Source organism: Siphateles boraxobius, unplaced genomic scaffold (genome assembly GCF_051911475.1).
Source record: "Siphateles boraxobius isolate OS27281-9 unplaced genomic scaffold, OSU_SipBor_1 92, whole genome shotgun sequence".
In the NCBI taxonomy this organism is placed as follows: Eukaryota; Metazoa; Chordata; class Actinopteri; order Cypriniformes; family Leuciscidae; genus Siphateles; species Siphateles boraxobius.
In genome coordinates this window covers 120,065-140,571 of record NW_027509222.1, presented here as the reverse complement: position 1 = coordinate 140,571, position 20,507 = coordinate 120,065, and the positions used below count along the sequence as shown (strand labels likewise).

At 42.0% G+C, this 20,507-nt stretch overlaps 3 protein-coding genes across 3 annotated transcripts in view; 1 reads left to right on the top strand and 2 right to left on the bottom strand.

The window, feature by feature from the left end:
* Positions 1 to 240, bottom strand: part of jade2 (jade family PHD finger 2) — a 71,534-nt gene extending 71,294 nt beyond the window's left edge. The window contains exon 1 of the mRNA XM_077224805.1: positions 124 to 240. The gene's annotated coding sequence lies outside the window, so the exon portion shown is untranslated. The remainder of the gene's footprint in view (positions 1 to 123) is intronic.
* Positions 183 to 9,065, top strand: cdkn2aipnl (CDKN2A interacting protein N-terminal like). The gene is made up of 4 exons (XM_077224859.1): positions 183 to 378; positions 7,127 to 7,432; positions 8,315 to 8,426; positions 8,942 to 9,065. Exons 2-4 carry the CDS (start codon positions 7,218 to 7,220, stop codon positions 8,945 to 8,947), a joined length of 333 nt encoding a protein of 110 aa, XP_077080974.1. The 5' UTR covers positions 183 to 378; positions 7,127 to 7,217; the 3' UTR covers positions 8,948 to 9,065.
* Position 9,066: 1 nt separating this feature from the next.
* On the bottom strand, positions 9,067 to 18,885 carry ube2b (ubiquitin-conjugating enzyme E2B (RAD6 homolog)). The gene is made up of 6 exons (XM_077224857.1): positions 18,727 to 18,885; positions 13,484 to 13,564; positions 13,360 to 13,385; positions 11,465 to 11,554; positions 11,297 to 11,385; positions 9,067 to 9,612 (listed from the first exon to the last, which is right to left on the bottom strand). The coding sequence occupies exons 1-6, from the start codon at positions 18,768 to 18,770 to the stop codon at positions 9,484 to 9,486; spliced, it is 459 nt and encodes a 152-aa protein (XP_077080972.1). The 5' UTR covers positions 18,771 to 18,885; the 3' UTR covers positions 9,067 to 9,483.
* Between the last annotated feature and the right edge of the window lie 1,622 nt (positions 18,886 to 20,507).

Here is a 20,507-nt window from a genome sequence, read left to right as displayed (position 1 = left end):
ATAACTCTTTTGGCGCCATATTAATGACGTACCAAAAATTTCCGTTACAAGCGCGCGGATAAAACCCTGTTGTGGCTCGTGCGCTTAAAAGAAAACACAGCGAAAGCTCTTTGCGTTGTTTACCTGTCAAGTTTTATAATGTCCATCAAGAGCCAGCGAGCATGAAGAAGAAAGTCAGCGGCTCCTCTCCTCAAATGAGTGAAGAACGGGGCGGTTCGCTAAAATAACCGACCATTTTACAGAGAGTCCGATGGGGGGAGCCATGAACAAACACGAAAGAGGAAATGCCGTTTGACACAACAAACATGACATCTTCAGTTTCTCTGGGAAGACCTTCTTCTCCCTACAAGCGCACAACTTTGCTTGGGATTAAGATATGTAAGTATCATTGACATTAAAGTCTCTTCAAACGAGAGAACATTAAAGTCACGTCATCATATCATAAGGTGATAACACACAATATAGTCTATAAATGAGTCTGAGCCACACACACACACACACACACATTAAAAATAAAATAGGGTAAAAAAAATAGGCTGAATAGGAACAAGATTTCCCCATTCTTATCAAGATGATTGATTACATTACGATTACATAATACATTTTTTGTATTACAAGTTTTCTGAAATCTTATGTTCAAATATGCAAATGAGACAGTCTAATTAATATGCACTAATTTGCATACATTTCTAGAACAAAAATCTGAACATTGGATAAAGCCAGGTTCAAAATTCCTTTTTGATTTATTTACTTGACATATTATACTCAAATTTTTTTTTTTTTACGGAGGGGTTTTTTGGATTAAAGTCTCTTCTAATGAGGGAACATTAAAGTCAGGTCATCATGTCACTCGGTTATTACACAGTAGCATATAGTCTATAAATGAGCAGGACTGAGCTACACACACAGCGATTGGGGGTTAGGTGCCTTGCTCAAGGACACCTCAGTCATATTCCTGCCGGTACTGGAATCGAACCAGCAACCTTTGGGTCACCAGTCCAACTCATTTGTGATGATGTAATCTGCATCACTAATCATCTGAAATAAATTAACTACATTTTAATTGCAATGAACTACACACTGGTGCCCAGCTTAGTACAGAACACTCAGTGCTAGAGCATAGCCTTCAATATCATCTCAGTGCGACCGTACCTGTACATTAATGCTGTGTACTGATTTCCTCTTCACAAAGTCCGCTTCATGTGGACCAGACGGACACTTAATACACACATGGGTGCAGTCCAATGCACCGGTAACATTTGGGAAACCTAGGAAAATTATTTATTTGCAATGTATGGGCTTAGTAATCTACAAATATATGCAATCCCATCTCTTGAGAACCCGTATCGCTCGTACAGGTAGCTGTCATTAAAAGCCAATGGGTCTGACCCGTCTCTGAAAGCTCTCTCTCTTTGAAATGCCCTCCGCAAGACTATAGCTCCCTCATCCACCACCTCATCTAGGAAAGGACACGCCATGGTTACGTTTGGAAACGAGTTCAGCTCCCTATTTATATACTTTTAATTAATTAATCACCAAACTCACCAAATAAACACACAAGTTTTGAACATTTCTTAGTGTATTTTTACCTTATAATTTCTTGCATTTATTAGTAAAGTACATTTCCTTCTTTATTTATTTATTTACATTTATTAATAGTTGTTAAGTAAAATAAAATGTCATCAAAATACCAGCAGGTGAGTATAAATGGTATGCTCGTTAAGCCTGAACTCAGACTTAGCCTGACAGTTAGCCTGACCCGGACCAGGTTAATTTGCCAGCATAAGTTGCCGGGGTAACTGAGTTTGAACTATTTTAAGTTTGATTTATGAAACCGAATCTGCCAAAAATAAGCCTGACTAACCGTAATAAGCCTGGCTTATACTCTAATCTTGGTTTATGGAACAGCCCCCTGGACTTCCTGTCATAGCAACACCAGGTCCATAAACTTGAACCTGCTCTGAGCAGGCTTATTTCATGCTAACAGGATTAGATCACGGCTTGATAAACGGAGGTGAAACGGGAAGTAACGCGATAGTGTAGGATACTTTCTGAGATATATATTTTTTCTCGTGAAGCGATCGTGAGGGTGTCGTTTACACATTATTATTTTGTTGGAAATGCACAATTCTTTATGAGTGGCTCTTTCCTTTACACTATTGGAGATGCATGGAACTTAATGAAAAGTGCTGTCTGTCGTGCAATTCGCAAAGTTTACCTGGCGCTCAAGCAGTTTTTAGTAGGGGTGCACCGAAATAAAATAAAAAAAAGCTGAAAACGTAAACCGAAAATGAATGTCACCCGCCCCTCCAATGCGTGCGCAAGCGCTTAGGTTTCACTTCAAGCTGTCATCACGCGTCTGCCTATCAAAGATAGGGATGTCTCCCGCATATTGATAGCGGCTCCCTGATGCCCGCAGATTAGTTCAAATCTCCCGGAAGAGCGAGCGAGCAAGAGCTCGTGCTCCAAACCGTGTAGCGCGCGCACGCCAGACGGGGAGAGAGAGCGAGAGACCTTGTGTGTGTGTGTGTGTGTGTGTGTGTGTGTGTGTGTGTGTGTGTGTGTGTGTGTGTGTGTGTGTGTGCTAGTGTGCCACATGAAGCGCATGTAAGACCCCCAGTCCAATTTTCTGTGTGTATAGCATTTACATTAAAATTTGCGTAGCACTGCACAACTGTGTTTCCTAAGGCTACATAGGCTTACATGTTGTTTACAGTTTGAGTTTGGATTAAGTTCTAGTGCTGTTTTTGCACTGTTGTTTTTCATTGTTTTGAACAGATATTTAAAATGTAAGTAAAGAATTGTTTGCATGCAGCAGGAGAATAGAGGCCCACTGCCATTCTGTGATTTTGTGTACAGTTATTCAGATAATTGTGGATCTTTTTTGCACAACTGTTAAAAAACGATTTTATTTGATGGAACATAAAACTTGAAGAATAATATTATTTGGCATTATTATTTATATTTATTGTTAAAAATATTTTAGGTTTTGTACTGTATGTATATATATATATATATATATATATATATATATATATATATATATATATATATATATATATATATATATTATAAGTATAAGTTTTTAAAAGAAGACATTTTCGGCTTCAGTTTCGGTTTTCGGCCAAGTGCATCCTAAAGTTTCGGTTTCGGCCCAGAATTTTCATTTCGGTGCATCACTAGTTTTTAGGGGGCTTTTGTGGCATTTGCAAGCCACTTAAGACCCAAAATTGTAGCCTAAAGCAGGATTGTTTTGTTTTTTCCAACGCAGGTATATTACAATTTTTATTGAAGATCATGCAATCATGACCATGCCGATTATGACTATTACAGTATATGTCCCTCAGGCTTCACTAACGTGATTGGTGCCATAGACTGCACACACGTTCCCTTCAAGGCCTCAATGAAGGGGATTCTGTGACCCGAAAGGGGCATCACAAGCTAAATGTGCAGCCAAGTTACTATTGCGATTCTTAATATTCCCGATTAGTAGCCCAATATTATATCAAATTTTTAAAAAGGCAGTTAACTGACTAAAATGCGTTCAGCTCCTCCCCCACAGCTCCTCCTCCACAGCTCCTCCCTCCACAGCTCCTCCTCCACAGCTCCTCCCTCCACAGCTCCTCCTCCACAGCTCCTCCCTCCACAGCTCCTCCCTCCACAGCTCCTCCTCCACAGCTCCTCCCTCCACAGCTCCTCCCTCCACAGCTCCTCCCTCCACAGCTCCTCCCTCCACAGCTCCTCCTCCACAGCTCCTCCTCCACAGCTCCTCCCTCCACAGCTCCTCCTCCACAGCTCCTCCCTCCACAGCTCCTCCTCCACAGCTCCTCCCTCCACAGCTCCTCCTCCACAGCTCCTCCCTCCACAGCTCCTCCTCCACAGCTCCTCCCTCCACAGCTCCTCCCTCCACAGCTCCTCCCTCCACAGCTCCTCCTCCACAGCTCCTCCCCCACAGCTCCTCCCTCCACAGCTCCTCCCTCCACAGCTCCTCCCTCCACAGCTCCTCCTCCACAGCTCCTCCCTCCACAGCTCCTCCTCCACAGCTCCTCCCTCCACAGCTCCTCCGTCCACAGCTCCTCCCTCCACAGCTCCTCCTCCACAGCTCCTCCCTCCACAGCTCCTCCCCCACAGCTCCTCCCCCACAGCTCCTCCCTCCACAGCTCCTCCCTCCACAGCTCCTCCCTCCACAGCTCCTCCTCCACAGCTCCTCCCTCCACAGCTCCTCCTCCACAGCTCCTCCCCCACAGCTCCTCCTCCACAGCTCCTCCCTCCACAGCTCCTCCCCCACAGCTCCTCCCCCACAGCTCCTCCCTCCACAGCTCCTCCCCCACAGCTCCCCCTCCACAGCTCCTCCCTCCACAGCTCCTCCCCCACAGCTCCTCCTCCACAGCTCCTCCCTCCACAGCTCCTGCTCCACAGCTCCTCCTCCACAGCTCCTCCCCCACAGCTCCTCCCTCCACAGCTCCTCCCTCCACAGCTCCTCCCCCACAGCTCCTCCTCCACATCTCCTCCCTCCACAGCTCCTCCCTCCACAGCTCCTCCCCCACAGCTCCTCCCCCACAGCTCCTCCTCCACAGCTCCTCCTCCACAGCTCCTCCCTCCACAGCTCCTCCTCCACAGCTCCTCCCTCCCCAGCTCCTCCCTCCACAGCTCCTTCCTCCACAGCTCCTTCCTCCACAGCTCCTCCCTCCACAGCTCCTCCCTCCACAGCTCCTCCCTCCACAGCTCCTCCCTCCACAGCTCCTTCCTCCACAGCTCCTTCCTCCACAGCTCCTCCCTCCACAGCTCCTTCCTCCACAGCTCCTTCCTCCACAGCTCCTCCCTCCCCAGCTCCTCCCCCACAGCTCCTCCTCCACAGCTCCTCCCTCCACAGCTCCTCCCTCCACAGCTCCTCCTCCACAGCTCCTCCCCCACAGCTCCTCCCCCAAAGCTCCTCCCTCCACAGCTCCTCCCTCCACAGCTCCTCCCTCCACAGCTCCTCCCCCACAGCTCCTCCCTCCACACCTCCTCCCTCCACAGCTCCTTCCCCCACAGCTCCTCCCTCCACAGCTCCTCCCCCACAGCTCCTCCCTCCACAGCTCCTCCCCCACAGCTCCTCCCACACAGCTCCTCCCTCCACAGCTCCTCCCTCCACAGTTCCTCCTCCACAGCTCCTCCCCCACAGCTCCTCCTCCACAGCTCCTCCCCCACAGCTCCTCCCTCAACAGCTCCTCCCTCCACAGCTCCTCCCTCCACAGCTCCTCCTCCACAGCTCCTCCCCCACAGCTCCTCCCACACAGCTCCTCCCCCGCAGCTCCTCCCTCCACAGCTCCTCCCCCACAGCTCCTCCCCCACAGCTCCTCCCCCACAGCTCCTCCTCCACAGCTCCTCCCCCAAAGCTCCTCCCCCACAGCTCCTCCCTCCACAGCTCCTCCCCCACAGCTCCTCCCCCACAGCTCCTCCCCCAAAGCTCCTCCCCCACAGCTCCTCCTCCACAGCTCCTCCCCCACAGCTCCTCCTCCACAGCTCCTCCCCCAAAGCTCCTCCCCCACAGCTCCTCCCTCCACAGCTCCTCCCCCAAAGCTCCTCCCCCACAGCTCCTCCCTCCACAGCTCCTCCCCCACAGCTCCTCCCCCACAGCTCCTCCTCCACAGCTCCTCCCCCACAGCTCCTCCCTCCACAGCTCCTCCCCCACAGCTCCTCCCCCACAGCTCCTCCCCCACAGCTCCTCCTCCACAGCTCCTCCCCCACAGCTCCTCCCCCACAGCTCCTCCTCCACAGCGGAGCAGGCTAGTAAGCAGGACCACCGATGACGGCGGATTATAAACAGTTATGGAACATTCACTAATAGGGACGAAACATCAACAATATGCTTTACATTGACTATGGCCAGCCCATATTTTGACTACAAACTAGGTCCTCAAATCATTATGTATTTTGCAATGCATGTAACTTTATAACGTTGCACTCTTTTTATAAGTTATAAATAGCTAGTAAGATAACGTTAATATAACAGTAACTAACGTTACAGTATGTAAGTAATTATTCTAGTGATATGTAATGCTAGATAAGGTTTGCAAGTACATTATTTCAGCAACATGACAAGCCAGTTTCAATTGTTGCTTAGCACAGTGCGTGACATTTTATCTACATGTTATGCTACTAGAGTTTTGACACCGAGTCAATGAGCTCTGTCTAATTCTTTCTTTTTCGCTTGTTTATCGCCATAGGAAATAGAGAAATTGGCAGTTTAGGTTGTTTCTCCGCCATTAGCACAGCTGTAGCACACCGGCAATCTTTAGTTTGAACGACGGTACGCCCTGTGCAAGAGAGGGGGGTGATCAGCGCGTGATTGACACTGCTAAGACATTCCTCCTGGCTCTGATTGGTTGTTTCTGACTGGGAGTGGTGTATTTCTGCAAATGGCAATACGCTGATTTCACGCAGCCGCCATTTTGAAATCGAAAGCGAGGCTCCAGTGGGAAGAAACCCGGAAGTAAAGATAAACAACAATGCCTTGGACTACCAACCCAACTACCAATATGATTTAGTACCATAAAATCCCCTAATAATATTAAATATTAAATAAAAAACACAACTAAAATATAGGCTACTACAATCATTTTATTGAAATACATTTGACCAACACACAAACAGAATTTGGGTTTCAATATCAGGAAGAAAAGAAGAATCCATCACCCAGTCTCTGCACAGGACACAATGGGTTAAATGGCAATTTACATATAATCAATATAAGCATCCCACAAAGAAGTGCAATAAGTGTAACGAAGCAACTGTTGAGCAAATCCTTATACACTGCCTGCAAAGCATATACAAATATACAAATGAAAACATATATAAATGAAAGGCAAATACTAAAGGATAAGCTGCAGAAAATGAAATCAAGTCAATAGAAAATCTTCTGGCAAAAAAGTGGGAGAATTCCTATGCAATATGCGAAATATATACATTTGATGTGGATCAAAACCTTTCATCAAAGTTAAACATGAAATTTTAACAATACCTGTTCTTGTCTTAGGCCAACTTTGATTAACTTCTTTTGATCCACTTCAAATGTTGACCACTGTATAATATGAGAATGATTCGAGTACTGTATTAATTCCCCGTCGCTGCTGTTACACTCCAGGTCAGCTGGTGGCGGTAGTGCTCCACTCTCCGCTCTGCCGACCGCCAATAAAGCGAGGAGGAGGAGAACCGAGTGACGTCACCTCTCCAACATGGCGGCCGCGGATGTGGAAGACTTCATCGGACAGAACCGGCTGTTGTCGGACTTCATCGAGACGTTTCGCGGAGTCTCCGAGAGCGACAAGCACTGGAAGTCCAGGAGGGAGTTTTTATTCAGAAACATCTCGAACTACGACGAGACGCCTCGCGTGGACCACCTGCTCGCGCTGTCCATGGTGTGGGCCAACCACGTGTTCCTGGGATGCAGGTCAGGGGTCAGGTCACGTGTTCCGCACGGGAATAATATTATGTTTTTGGTAACTGTGATTTTTTTTATCTCACAATTCTCACATGCATTTGCGAGTTTATTTCTTTCTCCCTCTCAGATGTTTGAGATATAAACTCGCAAATGCGGAAAAGAAACGTCGGAATTATAAGTTATAAGTTGTCTTTCTAAACATTTATAATACATGCTAAATTTGTGACAACTTGCCCTGGGCAGACATTTATGAAAGTCTTCACTCAGATTCATAATTTGTGATATATATATATATATATATATATATATATAGAGAGAGAGAGAGAGAGAGAGAGTCTGCATATTTTGTGTCCAAGTAAGTGCATTATTACCTTTTTAAAATAACTTTGATAAATTTATGACATGATACATCACTTTATTCTATAAAACCTATTCAGTTTGAATTCATTTTTAGTACATTTAAATATACATATTACCTTTTTTTAATAAAAAATACAATAAATACTATTTCATCATTTTAGGTTTGAAACCTTTCAAATAACGTTAAACACATAAATGAAATAATTAATATAAAGCCCGACTGATTCTTGTGGTTTGTAGATCTGTCAAATACTGGTAAAAACTGCTTGTTTCGAGTGTGTGTGTATGTGTATTTATATATATATTGCATATGCATGCAAGAACTGTATTCACAAGGCTCCATATTCATTCAAGCATTTGTAATTGCTTTTACACACACAATGCCACTGATGATGATGATGATTACAAAATGTCAATGCAAAACCTTTTTCCCACTTTTAAACTGACCTCGCCGTCACCTGAGGTGTAATTCCTGAGTTTAAGGGGTTGTGTAACACTGCGAAACGCTTAGACGTGTGTGTGTGTGTGCAGGTATAGCCCGGATCTGCTGGAGAGAGTGGGAGAGATGGCCGAGGGGATCGTAGTGGAGGACGCTCCTGTCTTCAAGACCAGAGATGAACTGATCAAACAACAGCAGCAGAGGGTAAACACACACACACACACACACACACACACACGAGATTTGTGCAAGCTGAGGAGTATCGTGACAATGCAACACATCTGTCTGATCATGTTGTACTTCAGAAGAGTTGCACAGTGTTAAAGGGATAGTTTACCCAAAAATTAAGATTAGCCCATGATGAACTCATCCTGGTGTGTGTGACGAACACAGTTATATTAAACATGTCCTGGCTCTCTCATAATGGCAGTTTTGAAGTCCACAAAAGTGCATCTATTCATGATTATGTTATTTTGACCCTCCTCTAGAAAACAGTGGATTACTGAGTAAATATACATTCATTACATTTAATATTTTGGCTTTCTTCTTCATTTATATATTTCTTTCACCAGAAAAAACAGATAAATATCACATTTTAAGCAGTGAACCTCTGAGTCGAGACGAATGCCTCTTCTGCTGTTATGAAGATTAATGTGTGTGTGTGTGTGTGTGTGTGTGTGTGTGTGTGTGTGTGTGTGTGTGTGTGTGCTCTTCTGCAGCGGTGACTGAAGGACTCTCCGCGGATCAGATCCTGAAACACACCAGCCTTCCTTGACTAGCTTTGACATTTTTTGTTACAATAGGTTTTTGTATTAGCAACAATAAAAACAAACATTCTCTTCACTCCAAGTCTGAATTTTTTATTTATTTTTTTTATACAGCATATTAGACGTATAAATGTTCTTCTGATAAATTCACAAAAGCTAACTCTCAAAACATCTGCATGTAGGACACGGCTCACGTGCACATGTCCTCTATTTACTTTGTCTGTTTTTTATATTTGAAGCACAAACATGTGAGCATAAAGATGTTATCAAATACAGATACAAAAAGATGATTCTCATAGTCAATCTTCAGGTGCGAGATGCATCTTCAAATATATTACTGAGGTTTAACTAAAGATCAGGGATTGCAACATCTGCCAATAATCTGCATCGCTTTAAATCATCAACCGCATATCTCAAACTTTGTTAGCAATAACTTACCATGCAGTTAAAATAAATAAGCACACAAATATAGTTCCTGTGTGTGTGTGTGTGTGTTACGAGTCGACCCAGCTCTGCTCCACGATGGCAGACACTCTCTTCTCGTATTCACGCTTGTTCTCCTGATAAAGCTGCGCCGCCTGGCTGTTGGCTGGGCTGTTGGGGTTGGGCTCGTCCAATAGAGACTAAACACAATCACACAGGGATTATGGGAAGAGATCTGAGTGAGCACAACACAACCATTTCAAAGCTTCAACACAACGACTCGTGACACACTGAGTACAGCAAAAATAGCGTTTCATCTTTGCTTTTTCGGTTGCGGTCGCACATTTACATTTTTTATATATATATATATTTTTTTTTTACACTCCTCCTGTCCAGTTCCTAAGAAAATTTAAGATTTGGTTTATTAAAATGCAGATTATATAACTCTTTTTGTTTTTTTAATGACCTGCGATCTTCCCGAGATCAGTGTTGAGGGTTTTGTGCGCATTACAAGTAACGTAATCGGATTACTTTTTCCTCAAGTAACTAGTGTGAGCATTGGTTATTGTACTCACACATATATATATCTCCACCCAGCTCTGATATATATACATATATATAACTCTTATACTCCACTCACTTGCACATAAACATTCAGTGTTCCTCTAAATGATTAAAGTCCCCCTGTAGTCGATCATTTTATCCCTTAAAACTCATCTTTCATCACCAAAATGACACATTTAAACATTTTTTCACCTTAAAATATCTTGAATATTAACTCGACACCCTCCCCTCATTAAAAAAAATACTCAGCAATGCTGTCGACTTGTGAGTTTACACTTAAAGCATATTAAAAACACCACATAGACACATAAACAACATTAAAAGCTGGATTTTCACCACAGGGGGACTTTAAAAACAGTAAAATTAAAACCTACAATAGTTAAAAAATATGTTAAATTACACAAATATACATTTAATCTCACTTTACTCACCAATGTATTTGCTGTTGATCTTTGATCCAAACAAGACTTTAGATTAATATCGCATGCGTTTCATATTTGTTTGTTTTTGTTGCTAAATAAGAGTGTTCTCCGGCGTCCTGTTCTTTGACCCTGATTATTCACTTCACTTTTAGGCCTTTACACTAGATAAAAATAGAACTTCTGTTTATTTGTTATTAAAATCAATAAAGTAAGCCCAGCACGGGTGAGAAAACCTAACGTTTTTGATGCGTTAACTAACGTGAACTTATGAGCCCTTACTGTAAAGCGTCACCTATTCTTTATAATGCTGTGTGTTATTTGATTAATCACATCCAAAATAAGTTTGTTTACACGTAATAAATGTGTGTGTACTGTGTATAATTATTTTAACTATATAAATACACACACATGCATGTATATATTTAAGAAAAATGTGTTATTTAAATATAAAATATTTATATATAATATAAATGCAAATATTTCTTTAAGGCATGTGTGTGTAGGCTATTTACACATACATATATTATGTAAACACACTTTTATTTTGGATGCGGTTAATCGTTGCCCAGCACTAATTATTGTTTATTTAAATGTCCAGCTCTTTTTATTATAAGAAAAAGAGTTATTATAGTATGGCAAAACTTACTTTTTTTTTTTTTGCAACTTATTTAAACATCATGATAATACCGTATTAGTAGTGTATACCATGATGACAATCTGATCCTGTCACATGTCTAGTTGTAAATAGAAACCTTTGACGTTTATAGAGCCGGCACTGCGGAAAGATTTAAATTTAAGCATCAACTTATTAACAGAGACAACATGCAACATATGTGCAAAATTGATGTCACACCACAGGACCGTTTATAGACTGAAGTGTAGCAAACCCATCATGCACCTGGATGGATGTCAGAATGGAGGAAACGTCATACGTGGGACTCCAGCGGTTCTGGAGAATGTCTAAACATATACTGCCATCTGCATACACTAACACACAACAGAACATCATCAGTCACAGACACTGCAGCCCTGGATCATGACGTCACAACCACTCGCAGACGCTCACCGTTCGGGTGGAACATTTTAGAGATGAAGCGCACCGTAGGAGGCTTGTTGGGATATTCTTCTGAAAATTCAATAACCAGTTTAAATGTTCCTGCAGAGAGAGAGAGAGAGATGATTCAGATGAACACAAATAACATTGGTTTCAAGTTTCGGGGCAGCGCCACCTTGTGGTCAAAAGTTATAATGAATTTTCAAAAAATGCTAATAACTTTTGAATAAATTAGCCTGTTATAATGAAACTGGTTTTAATAGATTCCTTGGGTCATGCCGGAAACACCAGTTTAGCCACAGTCAGCTAAACTTACTGTCCGCCATTTTGATTTTCCTCAAAATCGTACAAAATAAATAAAAAATAATAATAAATACAGAAAATCGAACTTCTAGACTGTTTGTCTGATTTTCAACAAAATCAAACCATATCTTCAGACTGTGCGGAGAAAAAGTCAAGGATTTCGTGTCGATAGACGAAACCGTTTTCGTATACCGCAGCGACGAATTAACATTGAAATGAATGATATTCGTATATCAACGAAATGAATACATATATAATACATATACATACGGAGTTACTGAAAGAATAGTTGTCATAGAATACACTTGTCTGTTAACAATGAGTTGACAGTTTGAACATTCTTGTTCACTTTTTTTTATTTTGAAGATCTGATGTAAATTGTTGCTTGTATGGCTATAAAAAAAGTATTATTAGTAGTATTTATATAGCGACAAATTAACATCACATCAAGCAACAACCTTTTGTGGCTTCATGTAAAAAAAAAAAAAGAGTAGAGCTGCAACAACAAATCAATAATAATCAACAACAAATTTCATTAGCGATTAGTCGATAATAAAATCCATTTCTATTGAAAACCGCATCTGAAATGTGAGAGGAGACAGACTGAGCTCAAGTTAAATCTACACACTGAACAGAGATGGGTTCACTATAGTGTTTTCTTCACAATCGAATCGCACCATTGTTTAGACGACAACCTTAAAGGAACACGTCGACTTTTTTGGGACTTTAGCTTATTCACCGTATCCCCCAGAGTTAGATAAGTCCATAAACACCCTTCTCATCTCCATGTGGGCCGTAACTCTGTCTGACGCACCCACCGCTAGCCTAGCTTAGCACAAAGACTGGATGTAAATGGCACCAGCTAGCATACCAATCCCAATAAGTGACAAAATAACGCAAACATTTTCCTATTTATATGTTGTGATTTGTATAGTCACAGTGTGTACACATAACAAGGTCATATGAGACACGGGCTTTTTTAACCGTACAAATACTGGGAACTATATTCTCAAGAGGGCGAAGCACTGCTATTGGACGGAGTGATTAGTGAAACACACTGAGCGAACTCTGCTCCTCACCCCGGGGCGTCTCGGGCACTGCGAGAAAATCACTCTGCCCTTATTGGGAGCAGTACGCTAGCTGGCGCCATTTACTTCCAGTCTTTGTGCTAAGCTAGGCTAGCGGTGGGTGCGTTAGACCGAGTTACGGCACGCACGGAGATGAGGAGGGTATGTATGGACTTATCTAACTCTGGGGGATACGGTGAATAAGCTTAAGTCACAAAAAGTCGTCGTGTTCCTTTAAAGCATGATATGGAATAAAATTAAAACTATTTTTCGTCCAATTAATCGGTTAACCAAAGAAATAATCAATTGATTATCAATATACTCGTTAGTTGCAGCCCTAAAATGGCACATTAGGAGTATTTATGAATGTGAAGCTGCTTTGAAACAATCTGTATTGTAGAAATAAAGCTGACTTGACTAAATACTTCAGTAAAGTTGGACCTAAGCCTATATAATCCTCTTAAATGAATAATCAATGCTGATTTGATGGTTATTAACTAGTGTTGTGTATTATGGGGGAATCAAGGACTGGCTCACCATCTTCAAAGGGCGTTCCTACAGGCCTGCAAGAGAAAAAACAGACATCATAAATAATAATAATAATAATAATAATAAACATCTACTGTTATGGCTGCCATGAGTCTCGCTTCATCAAACTTACCCAAAAATCACAGCGTTCCACAGCATGATGTTGTTTTCTGAAGGCGCACCACTGACGCCAGTCGGAGGATCTTCCTGAAGTCTGTAAACCAATATGAGAACGCTTTAGATCATCGTTCATCATTTACGGCTTCAAATCATTCACAAAGAGACCAGAAAACACACTGTGAAGTGGGACAATAGGGCTTCAGATAGAGCCTTTACTGGGTTGTTATTGCTGACGGCAGAATCATCTGGTGAATAATGAACTCCTCGCATCAGGATCCACACACTCAGATGGACTTCACTGGACTGGCGCTGTTGTTCGGCTGGTAACAGTTATGATGAATAGACACTAAGCTTGTGCTCAAACAGGGCTTGTCTGGGACACGAGTGGATTTTTTGAAGGGGCGAGTGAAAGAGGTGCACTTGCTTGACCTGATTTGAATACCATCATGATTGAAAATGTGACACTGATTTCATACAATAGTTCAATAAACAAGTAGTTAAGTCACTTACATTTGAGACATGATATTGACAGTTTTTGTTCTGTTTCACCAGGAAAATAGTTCCAAACAAAGACACAGTAGAACCATAACGCATCTCACAGCAACAATTTACTGAATGATTCAGCGTTTTGAACGAATCTTTTGAGTCAAAGATTCAATGACTCATTCATTCCTGAATGAATCAGCCGTTTGAACAAATCGTTTGAATGAATGACATTAAGACGGTCACCTGCCGCCACCTACTGGTGGTTTAGTTTCATGTTTAAAAGTATCATTTCTTATTTGTATAAGTTATTTCTTATTTGTATAATCAAAAAATATTTAAAACAATCACATAACATTATTTAATGCAGTTGTAATTTTTCAGTGTAAATTATTTAATTTGATTGGTAACAGCCATATAGTATCTTATTATTCTAATTTAATTTAGTGATCAAATTTAAGAATTTAAAATGAAACATGAAGCAAACATTTAGTAAGATTGGGGGGGGGGGTCTTTATAGAGGTAAAAAAAAAAATGAAATTGAACACTGTTGAGGATATTGCTTCAGAATAAATTATATTTACAACGCAACAATCCTATTTTTTACTATTATTTACTTGCACGACAAGGCTTAATGTCGAGCCCTGACACACACACACTCGGCTGACTCTGAATTCTGCATTTATCAGCAGTCGAGTGTGTTTAATAAGGGCTCTTGTACAAATTTAGTCAACCTAAAAAATACTGTACAGTATCATAGTACAATAACGCTATTAGACCCACGGTAATGAATGACAACATACCATTATTTGTTACTTTGAATTTCTTCTTTTAAAGGGATAGTTCACCCAAAATTACAAATTCTCTCCCCCTCAAGCCATCCTAGGTGTATATGAGTTTCAGCCGAACACAATCAGAGATATATTAGAAAATATCCTGGTCCTCCCCAGCTTTATAATGGCAGTGAATGGGAGGTGAGATTTAGAGGCCCAGAAAAGTGCCTCCATTGATGATAACAGAAATCCATACGACTCCAAAGGCTTAATAAAGGCCTTCTGAAGAAAGATATCCAAATGACCTCTGACCCGACGCATGATGTAGGAGTAGCGTAAGCTCAAGTGAGAGTCGATGACCTCTGACCCGACGCATGATGTAGGAGTAGCGTAAGCTCAAGTGAGAGTCGATGACCTCTGACCCGACGCATGATGTAGGAGTAGCGTAAGCTCAAGTGAGAGTCGATGATCTCTGACCCGACGCCTGATGTAGGAGTAGCGTAAGCTCAAGTGAGTCGATGACCTCTGACCCGACGCATGATGTAGGAGTAGCGTAAGCTCAAGTGAGAGTCGATGACCTCTGACCCGACGCATGATGTAGGAGTAGCGTAAGCTCAAGTGAGAGTCGATGACCTCTGACCCGACGCATGATGTAGGAGTAGCGTAAGCTCAAGTGAGAGTCGATGACCTCTGACCCGACGCATGATGTAGGAGTAGCGTAAGCTCAAGTGAGAGTCGATGACCTCTGACCCGACGCATGATGTAGGAGTAGCGTAAGCTCAAGTGAGTCGATGACCTCTGACCCGACGCATGATGTAGGAGTAGCGTAAGCTCAAGTGAGAGTCGATGACCTCTGACCCGACGCCTGATGTAGGAGTAGCGTAAGCTCAAGTGAGTCGATGACCTCTGACCCGACGCATGATGTAGGAGTAGCGTAAGCTCAAGTGAGAGTCGATGACCTCTGACCCGACGCATGATGTAGGAGTAGCGTAAGCTCAAGTGAGTCGATGACCTCTGACCCGACACATGATGTAGGAGTAGCGTAAGCTCAAGTGAGTCGATGACCTCTGACCCGACGCATGATGTAGGAGTAGCGTAAGCTCAAGTGAGAGTCGATGACCTCTGACCCGACGCATGATGTAGGAGTAGCGTAAGCTCAAGTGAAAGTCGATGACCTCTGACCCGACGCATGATGTAGTAGTAGCGTAAGCTCAAGTGAGAGTCGATGACCTCTGACCCGACGCATGATGTAGGAGTAGCGTAAGCTCAAGTGAGAGTCGATGACCTCTGACCCGACGCATGATGTAGGAGTAGCGTAAGCTCAAGTGAGAGTCGATGACCTATGACCCGACGCATGATGTAGGAGTAGCGTAAGCTCAAGTGAGAGTCGATGACCTCTGACCCGACGCATGATGTAGGAGTAGCGTAAGCTCAAGTGAGAGTGGATGACCTCTGACCCGACGCCTGATGTAGGAGTAGCGTAAGCTCAAGTGAGAGTGGATGACCTCTGACCCGACGCATGATGTAGGAGTAGCGTAAGCTCAAGTGAGAGTCGATGACCTCTGACCCGACGCATGATGTAGGAGTAGCGTAAGCTCAAGTGAGAGTCGATGACCTCTGACCCGACGCATAATGTAGGAGTAGCGTAAGCTCAAGTGAGAGTCGATGACCTATGACCCGACGCATGATGTAGGAGTAGCGTAAGCTCAAGTGAGAGTCGATGACCTCTGACCCGACGCATGATGTAGGAGTAGCGTAAGCTCAAGTGAGAGTGGATGACCTCTGACCCGACGCCTGATGTAGGAGTAGCGTAAGCTCAAGTGAGAGTGGATGACCTCTGACCCGATGCATGATGTAGGAGTAGCGTAAGCTCAAGTGAGAGTCGATGACCTCTGACCTGACACATGATGTAGGAGTAGCGTAAGCTCAAGTGAGAGTCAATGACCTCTGACCCGACGCATGATGTAGGAGTAGCGTAAGCTCAAGTGAGAGTCGATGACCTCTGAGCCGACGCATGATGTAGGAGTAGCGTAAGCTCAAGTGAGAGTCGATGACCTCTGACCTGACGCATGATGTAGGAGTAGCGTAAGCTCAAGTGAGAGTCGATGACCTCTGACCCGACACATGATGTAGGAGTAGCGTAAGCTCAAGTGAGAGTCGATGACCTCTGACCCGACACATGATGTAGGAGTAGCGTAAGCTCAAGTGAGAGTCGATGACCTCTGACCCGACGCATGATGTAGGAGTAGCGTAAGCTCAAGTGAGAGTCGATGACCTCTGACCCGACGCATGATGTAGGAGTAGCGTAAGCTCAAGTGAGAGTCGATGACCTCTGACCCGACGCATGATGTAGGAGTAGCGTAAGCTCAAGTGAGAGTCGATGATCTCTGACCCGACGCATGATGTAGGAGTAGCGTAAGCTCAAGTGAGAGTCGATGATCTCTGACCCGACGCATGATGTAGGAGTAGCGTAAGCTCAAGTGAGAGTCATGACCTCTGACCCGACGCATGATGTAGGAGTAGCGTAAGCTCAAGTGAGAGTCGATGACCTCTGACCCGACGCATGATGTAGGAGTAGCGTAAGCTCAAGTGAGAGTCGATGACCTCTGACCCAACGCATGATGTAGGAGTAGCGTAAGCTCAAGTGAGAGTCGATGACCTCTGACCCGACGCAAGATGTAGGAGTAGCGTAAGCTCAAGTGAGAGTCATGACCTCTGACCCGACGCATGATGTAGGAGTAGCGTAAGCTCAAGTGAGAGTCGATGACCTCTGACCCAACGCATGATGTAGGAGTAGCGTAAGCTCAAGTGAGAGTCGATGACCTCTGACCCAACGCATGATGTAGGAGTAGCGTAGGAGTCAACGCCTCTCGCGGTTCAAGCAACAAACTCAAGCTCCTCCCACATGTATCTTTAAAAATTCTCCCTTTTCACTCCTAATTCGTGACTGGTGTTTTGTTTTGCTCTATCCTCTGCACTTCTACGTTCGTCAATACGTCATGCACGGGTCAGAGGTCATGCACGGGTCAGAGGTCATGGATCGGGTCAGAGGTCACTCTTCCGTCAGAACTCAACTCCTGTACAGCCGTTAACAGAAGCCAGTAATTGTAGTTTATAAAGTTAAAATAATGTATATTTTTCAAGGCCTTTATTAACCCCTGGACGGGATTATGGGATCATTTTAATTTTTGAGTGAACTAACCCTTTAAATTACCTCATGTCTTAAAGCACATAATATTACAATAATAATGAACGTAAACAACTTACAGAGCTCTTACTTTTTTGGTCCTGAGACTTCCGCAGAAGATATAAGTTATATACATGTTATATAATATTTAGACATCTTCTATTATTGATTGCTATCAGGATGTGAAGAGAGTTTCAACCAGATCAACAAAGTGTTTATAAAACAAAATGCCTTTGAAACCTTATATGAACTAACAACTTCTAAAGTATTTATTTAATCTTAGTTAATATTAATACATTATTAAAATCGAAATATGCATGTTAATACTATTGAATATACCTGAAGTGACATGGACTAACAAGAAACCATTGTGTTTTTGTTTATTAGCTTATGTTGGCAAAGATTTAAAAATACAGTAACATATGCATTTATCATGGTTAGTTCATATTACCTAAAGGGACCTTATTGTAACGTGTTATCACTTTTTTATTAATAAAAATGAGTCCAGAATAGCGATAAAACAGTATGTTTACTGTGAAGCTCTTTCGCGTTATTGAGCAGAAATCTAGTTAGTTAGAACTGGATCTCCAAACCTACACCAGCAGTGCTTTCCAAGCCTGCCTATGATGCCCACGATTGCTGTCTACCCTAAGAAAAAGTACTATGGTACTGTACTATGGTACTGTGGAGAAAAACACCAGGAATGAACTCTGGCGCAGGCCTAGCTAACGCTGCTAAAGGCTAGTCGTGAGTATAAACAAAGCGCGCGTGAGGTGTCACATCAACACACAACACTCAAGTGAAATCACAAACCTCTTAAAGTCTCTCATAAGCCTTCTTCTCGCAGGAGTAGACATGCTTTATTATCGCCGGATTATGTCATAAAACGAGCAGAACACCGTCAGATTCGGGAGGATCGGGGCGATGAGCCAGTGACGTCAGCCGTGACGCCATAGACCTGCAGCATCCGCAGTGGCGCGCTCGCCGCGAGCAGCTTTTACACTAAAGTCAAATAAAACAATAAAAAAGGCAAGCTCTCAAGCATATTATCTGCTTTTTATGGAATTCCTGGCACATAGGAAAAAAAACATAATTATGAGGAAAAAGATAATGACATACTACGTCATATATGAGATGAAAAGTCGACACTTATGTCTTAAAATTATGACAAAAAGTTATAAGTAAGACATAAGAGTGGAAATTGAGATAAGAAAATAGACTTTTTATGTAATAATTTCGACTTTGACTCGTCTTTCCTGGGATTTAGTGCCTTTTTGTGTCCCCATAAAGATCATGCCTTAAAATGCTGAACAATATCAATTTTAAACCTGTCTCAGTCATAAATAACACCATTTTAACTCTAAGCATATTGAAGTTGATTAATAATAATAATACTTTTAAACATTTGACAGCATTTTGAACCACCACATTTCACCATTTTGTCCTCAGGCCAGTGTAACCCATTTTCATCATACAACCGTTTCTATACATGATTTTGTCCTTTTTTCTTTTACATTGTTGGGTATATAAGTAATAATTCTCTCTAATGTATATATATTTTTCAATTATTATATTTATTTAAAAAATATATATATTGACAATGATTTAACAAAATCAGCAAAAAACACTAATAATTCAGTGACAATGAAAATTTATCAATAATGTAGTACTTTAAAAAGTAAACATTTTCTACATTTTATGTTGGCCAAAAGGCACAGAATACCAGGAATGACCCAATTATGACCTGGCATGCCATAATTATGATATGTAAGTCTGATGTCATGATAAAAAGTACAAATGGCGACTTAATATGTCATAATAATGACTTTTTAAGTCATAATTTGGATTTAGTATCTTGTCATTTGCGACTTTTATGTCATTCATTTATGACTTAAGCCATAATTTCTACTTTTTATTTCATAAATATGATTTACCAAAGCACTTGAGCACTATAAAGACCATTCTTTAACAGTTTCTTCCATTATATTATTTTCACTATTAATGTTTACCCCAAAGGATCAAAATATAATGTTTCACGCAGTTTCTGAATCTGAAAATACTGCTTTTTTGTCAACAAAACCGCTAAACATGCAAAATATCAGACATAGCAAAAGCAGACATTTCATTCAAAACTTTTTTCTTTCTTTTTTTTCAAAATGGCTCCTTTTAATTTATCAGACATGGGAAACTTGATCTCATTTGATTGTTAGGGTTTAAAGATCTCCAGGGCACTGAATTAAAAAAATATTCATAATAATGATGCGCATGGATGAATAATAAACACGGCAACATAATTATAAAATAAATAAAAAACAAGAATTGTCCATTTTGATTTCATAGTGACTTTAAAACTTCTACAAAATAACGTTTCCTCATTAATTACTTATGGACGTAATATTTATCAACGATTCTAAATAAAATAAATTATGATATAAAATATACACAAAAATAATGTACCCGTTGACGTGTTAATGAATCCTATCGCAGTAAAGGAAAACGCCCAACGATGTATCTAGCAACCAATCAGAAAGGTAGAACGGTAGCGGGTGGCCAATCAGAGCGCAGTATCAAGCAAGGAACAGCCGGGCGCGTCC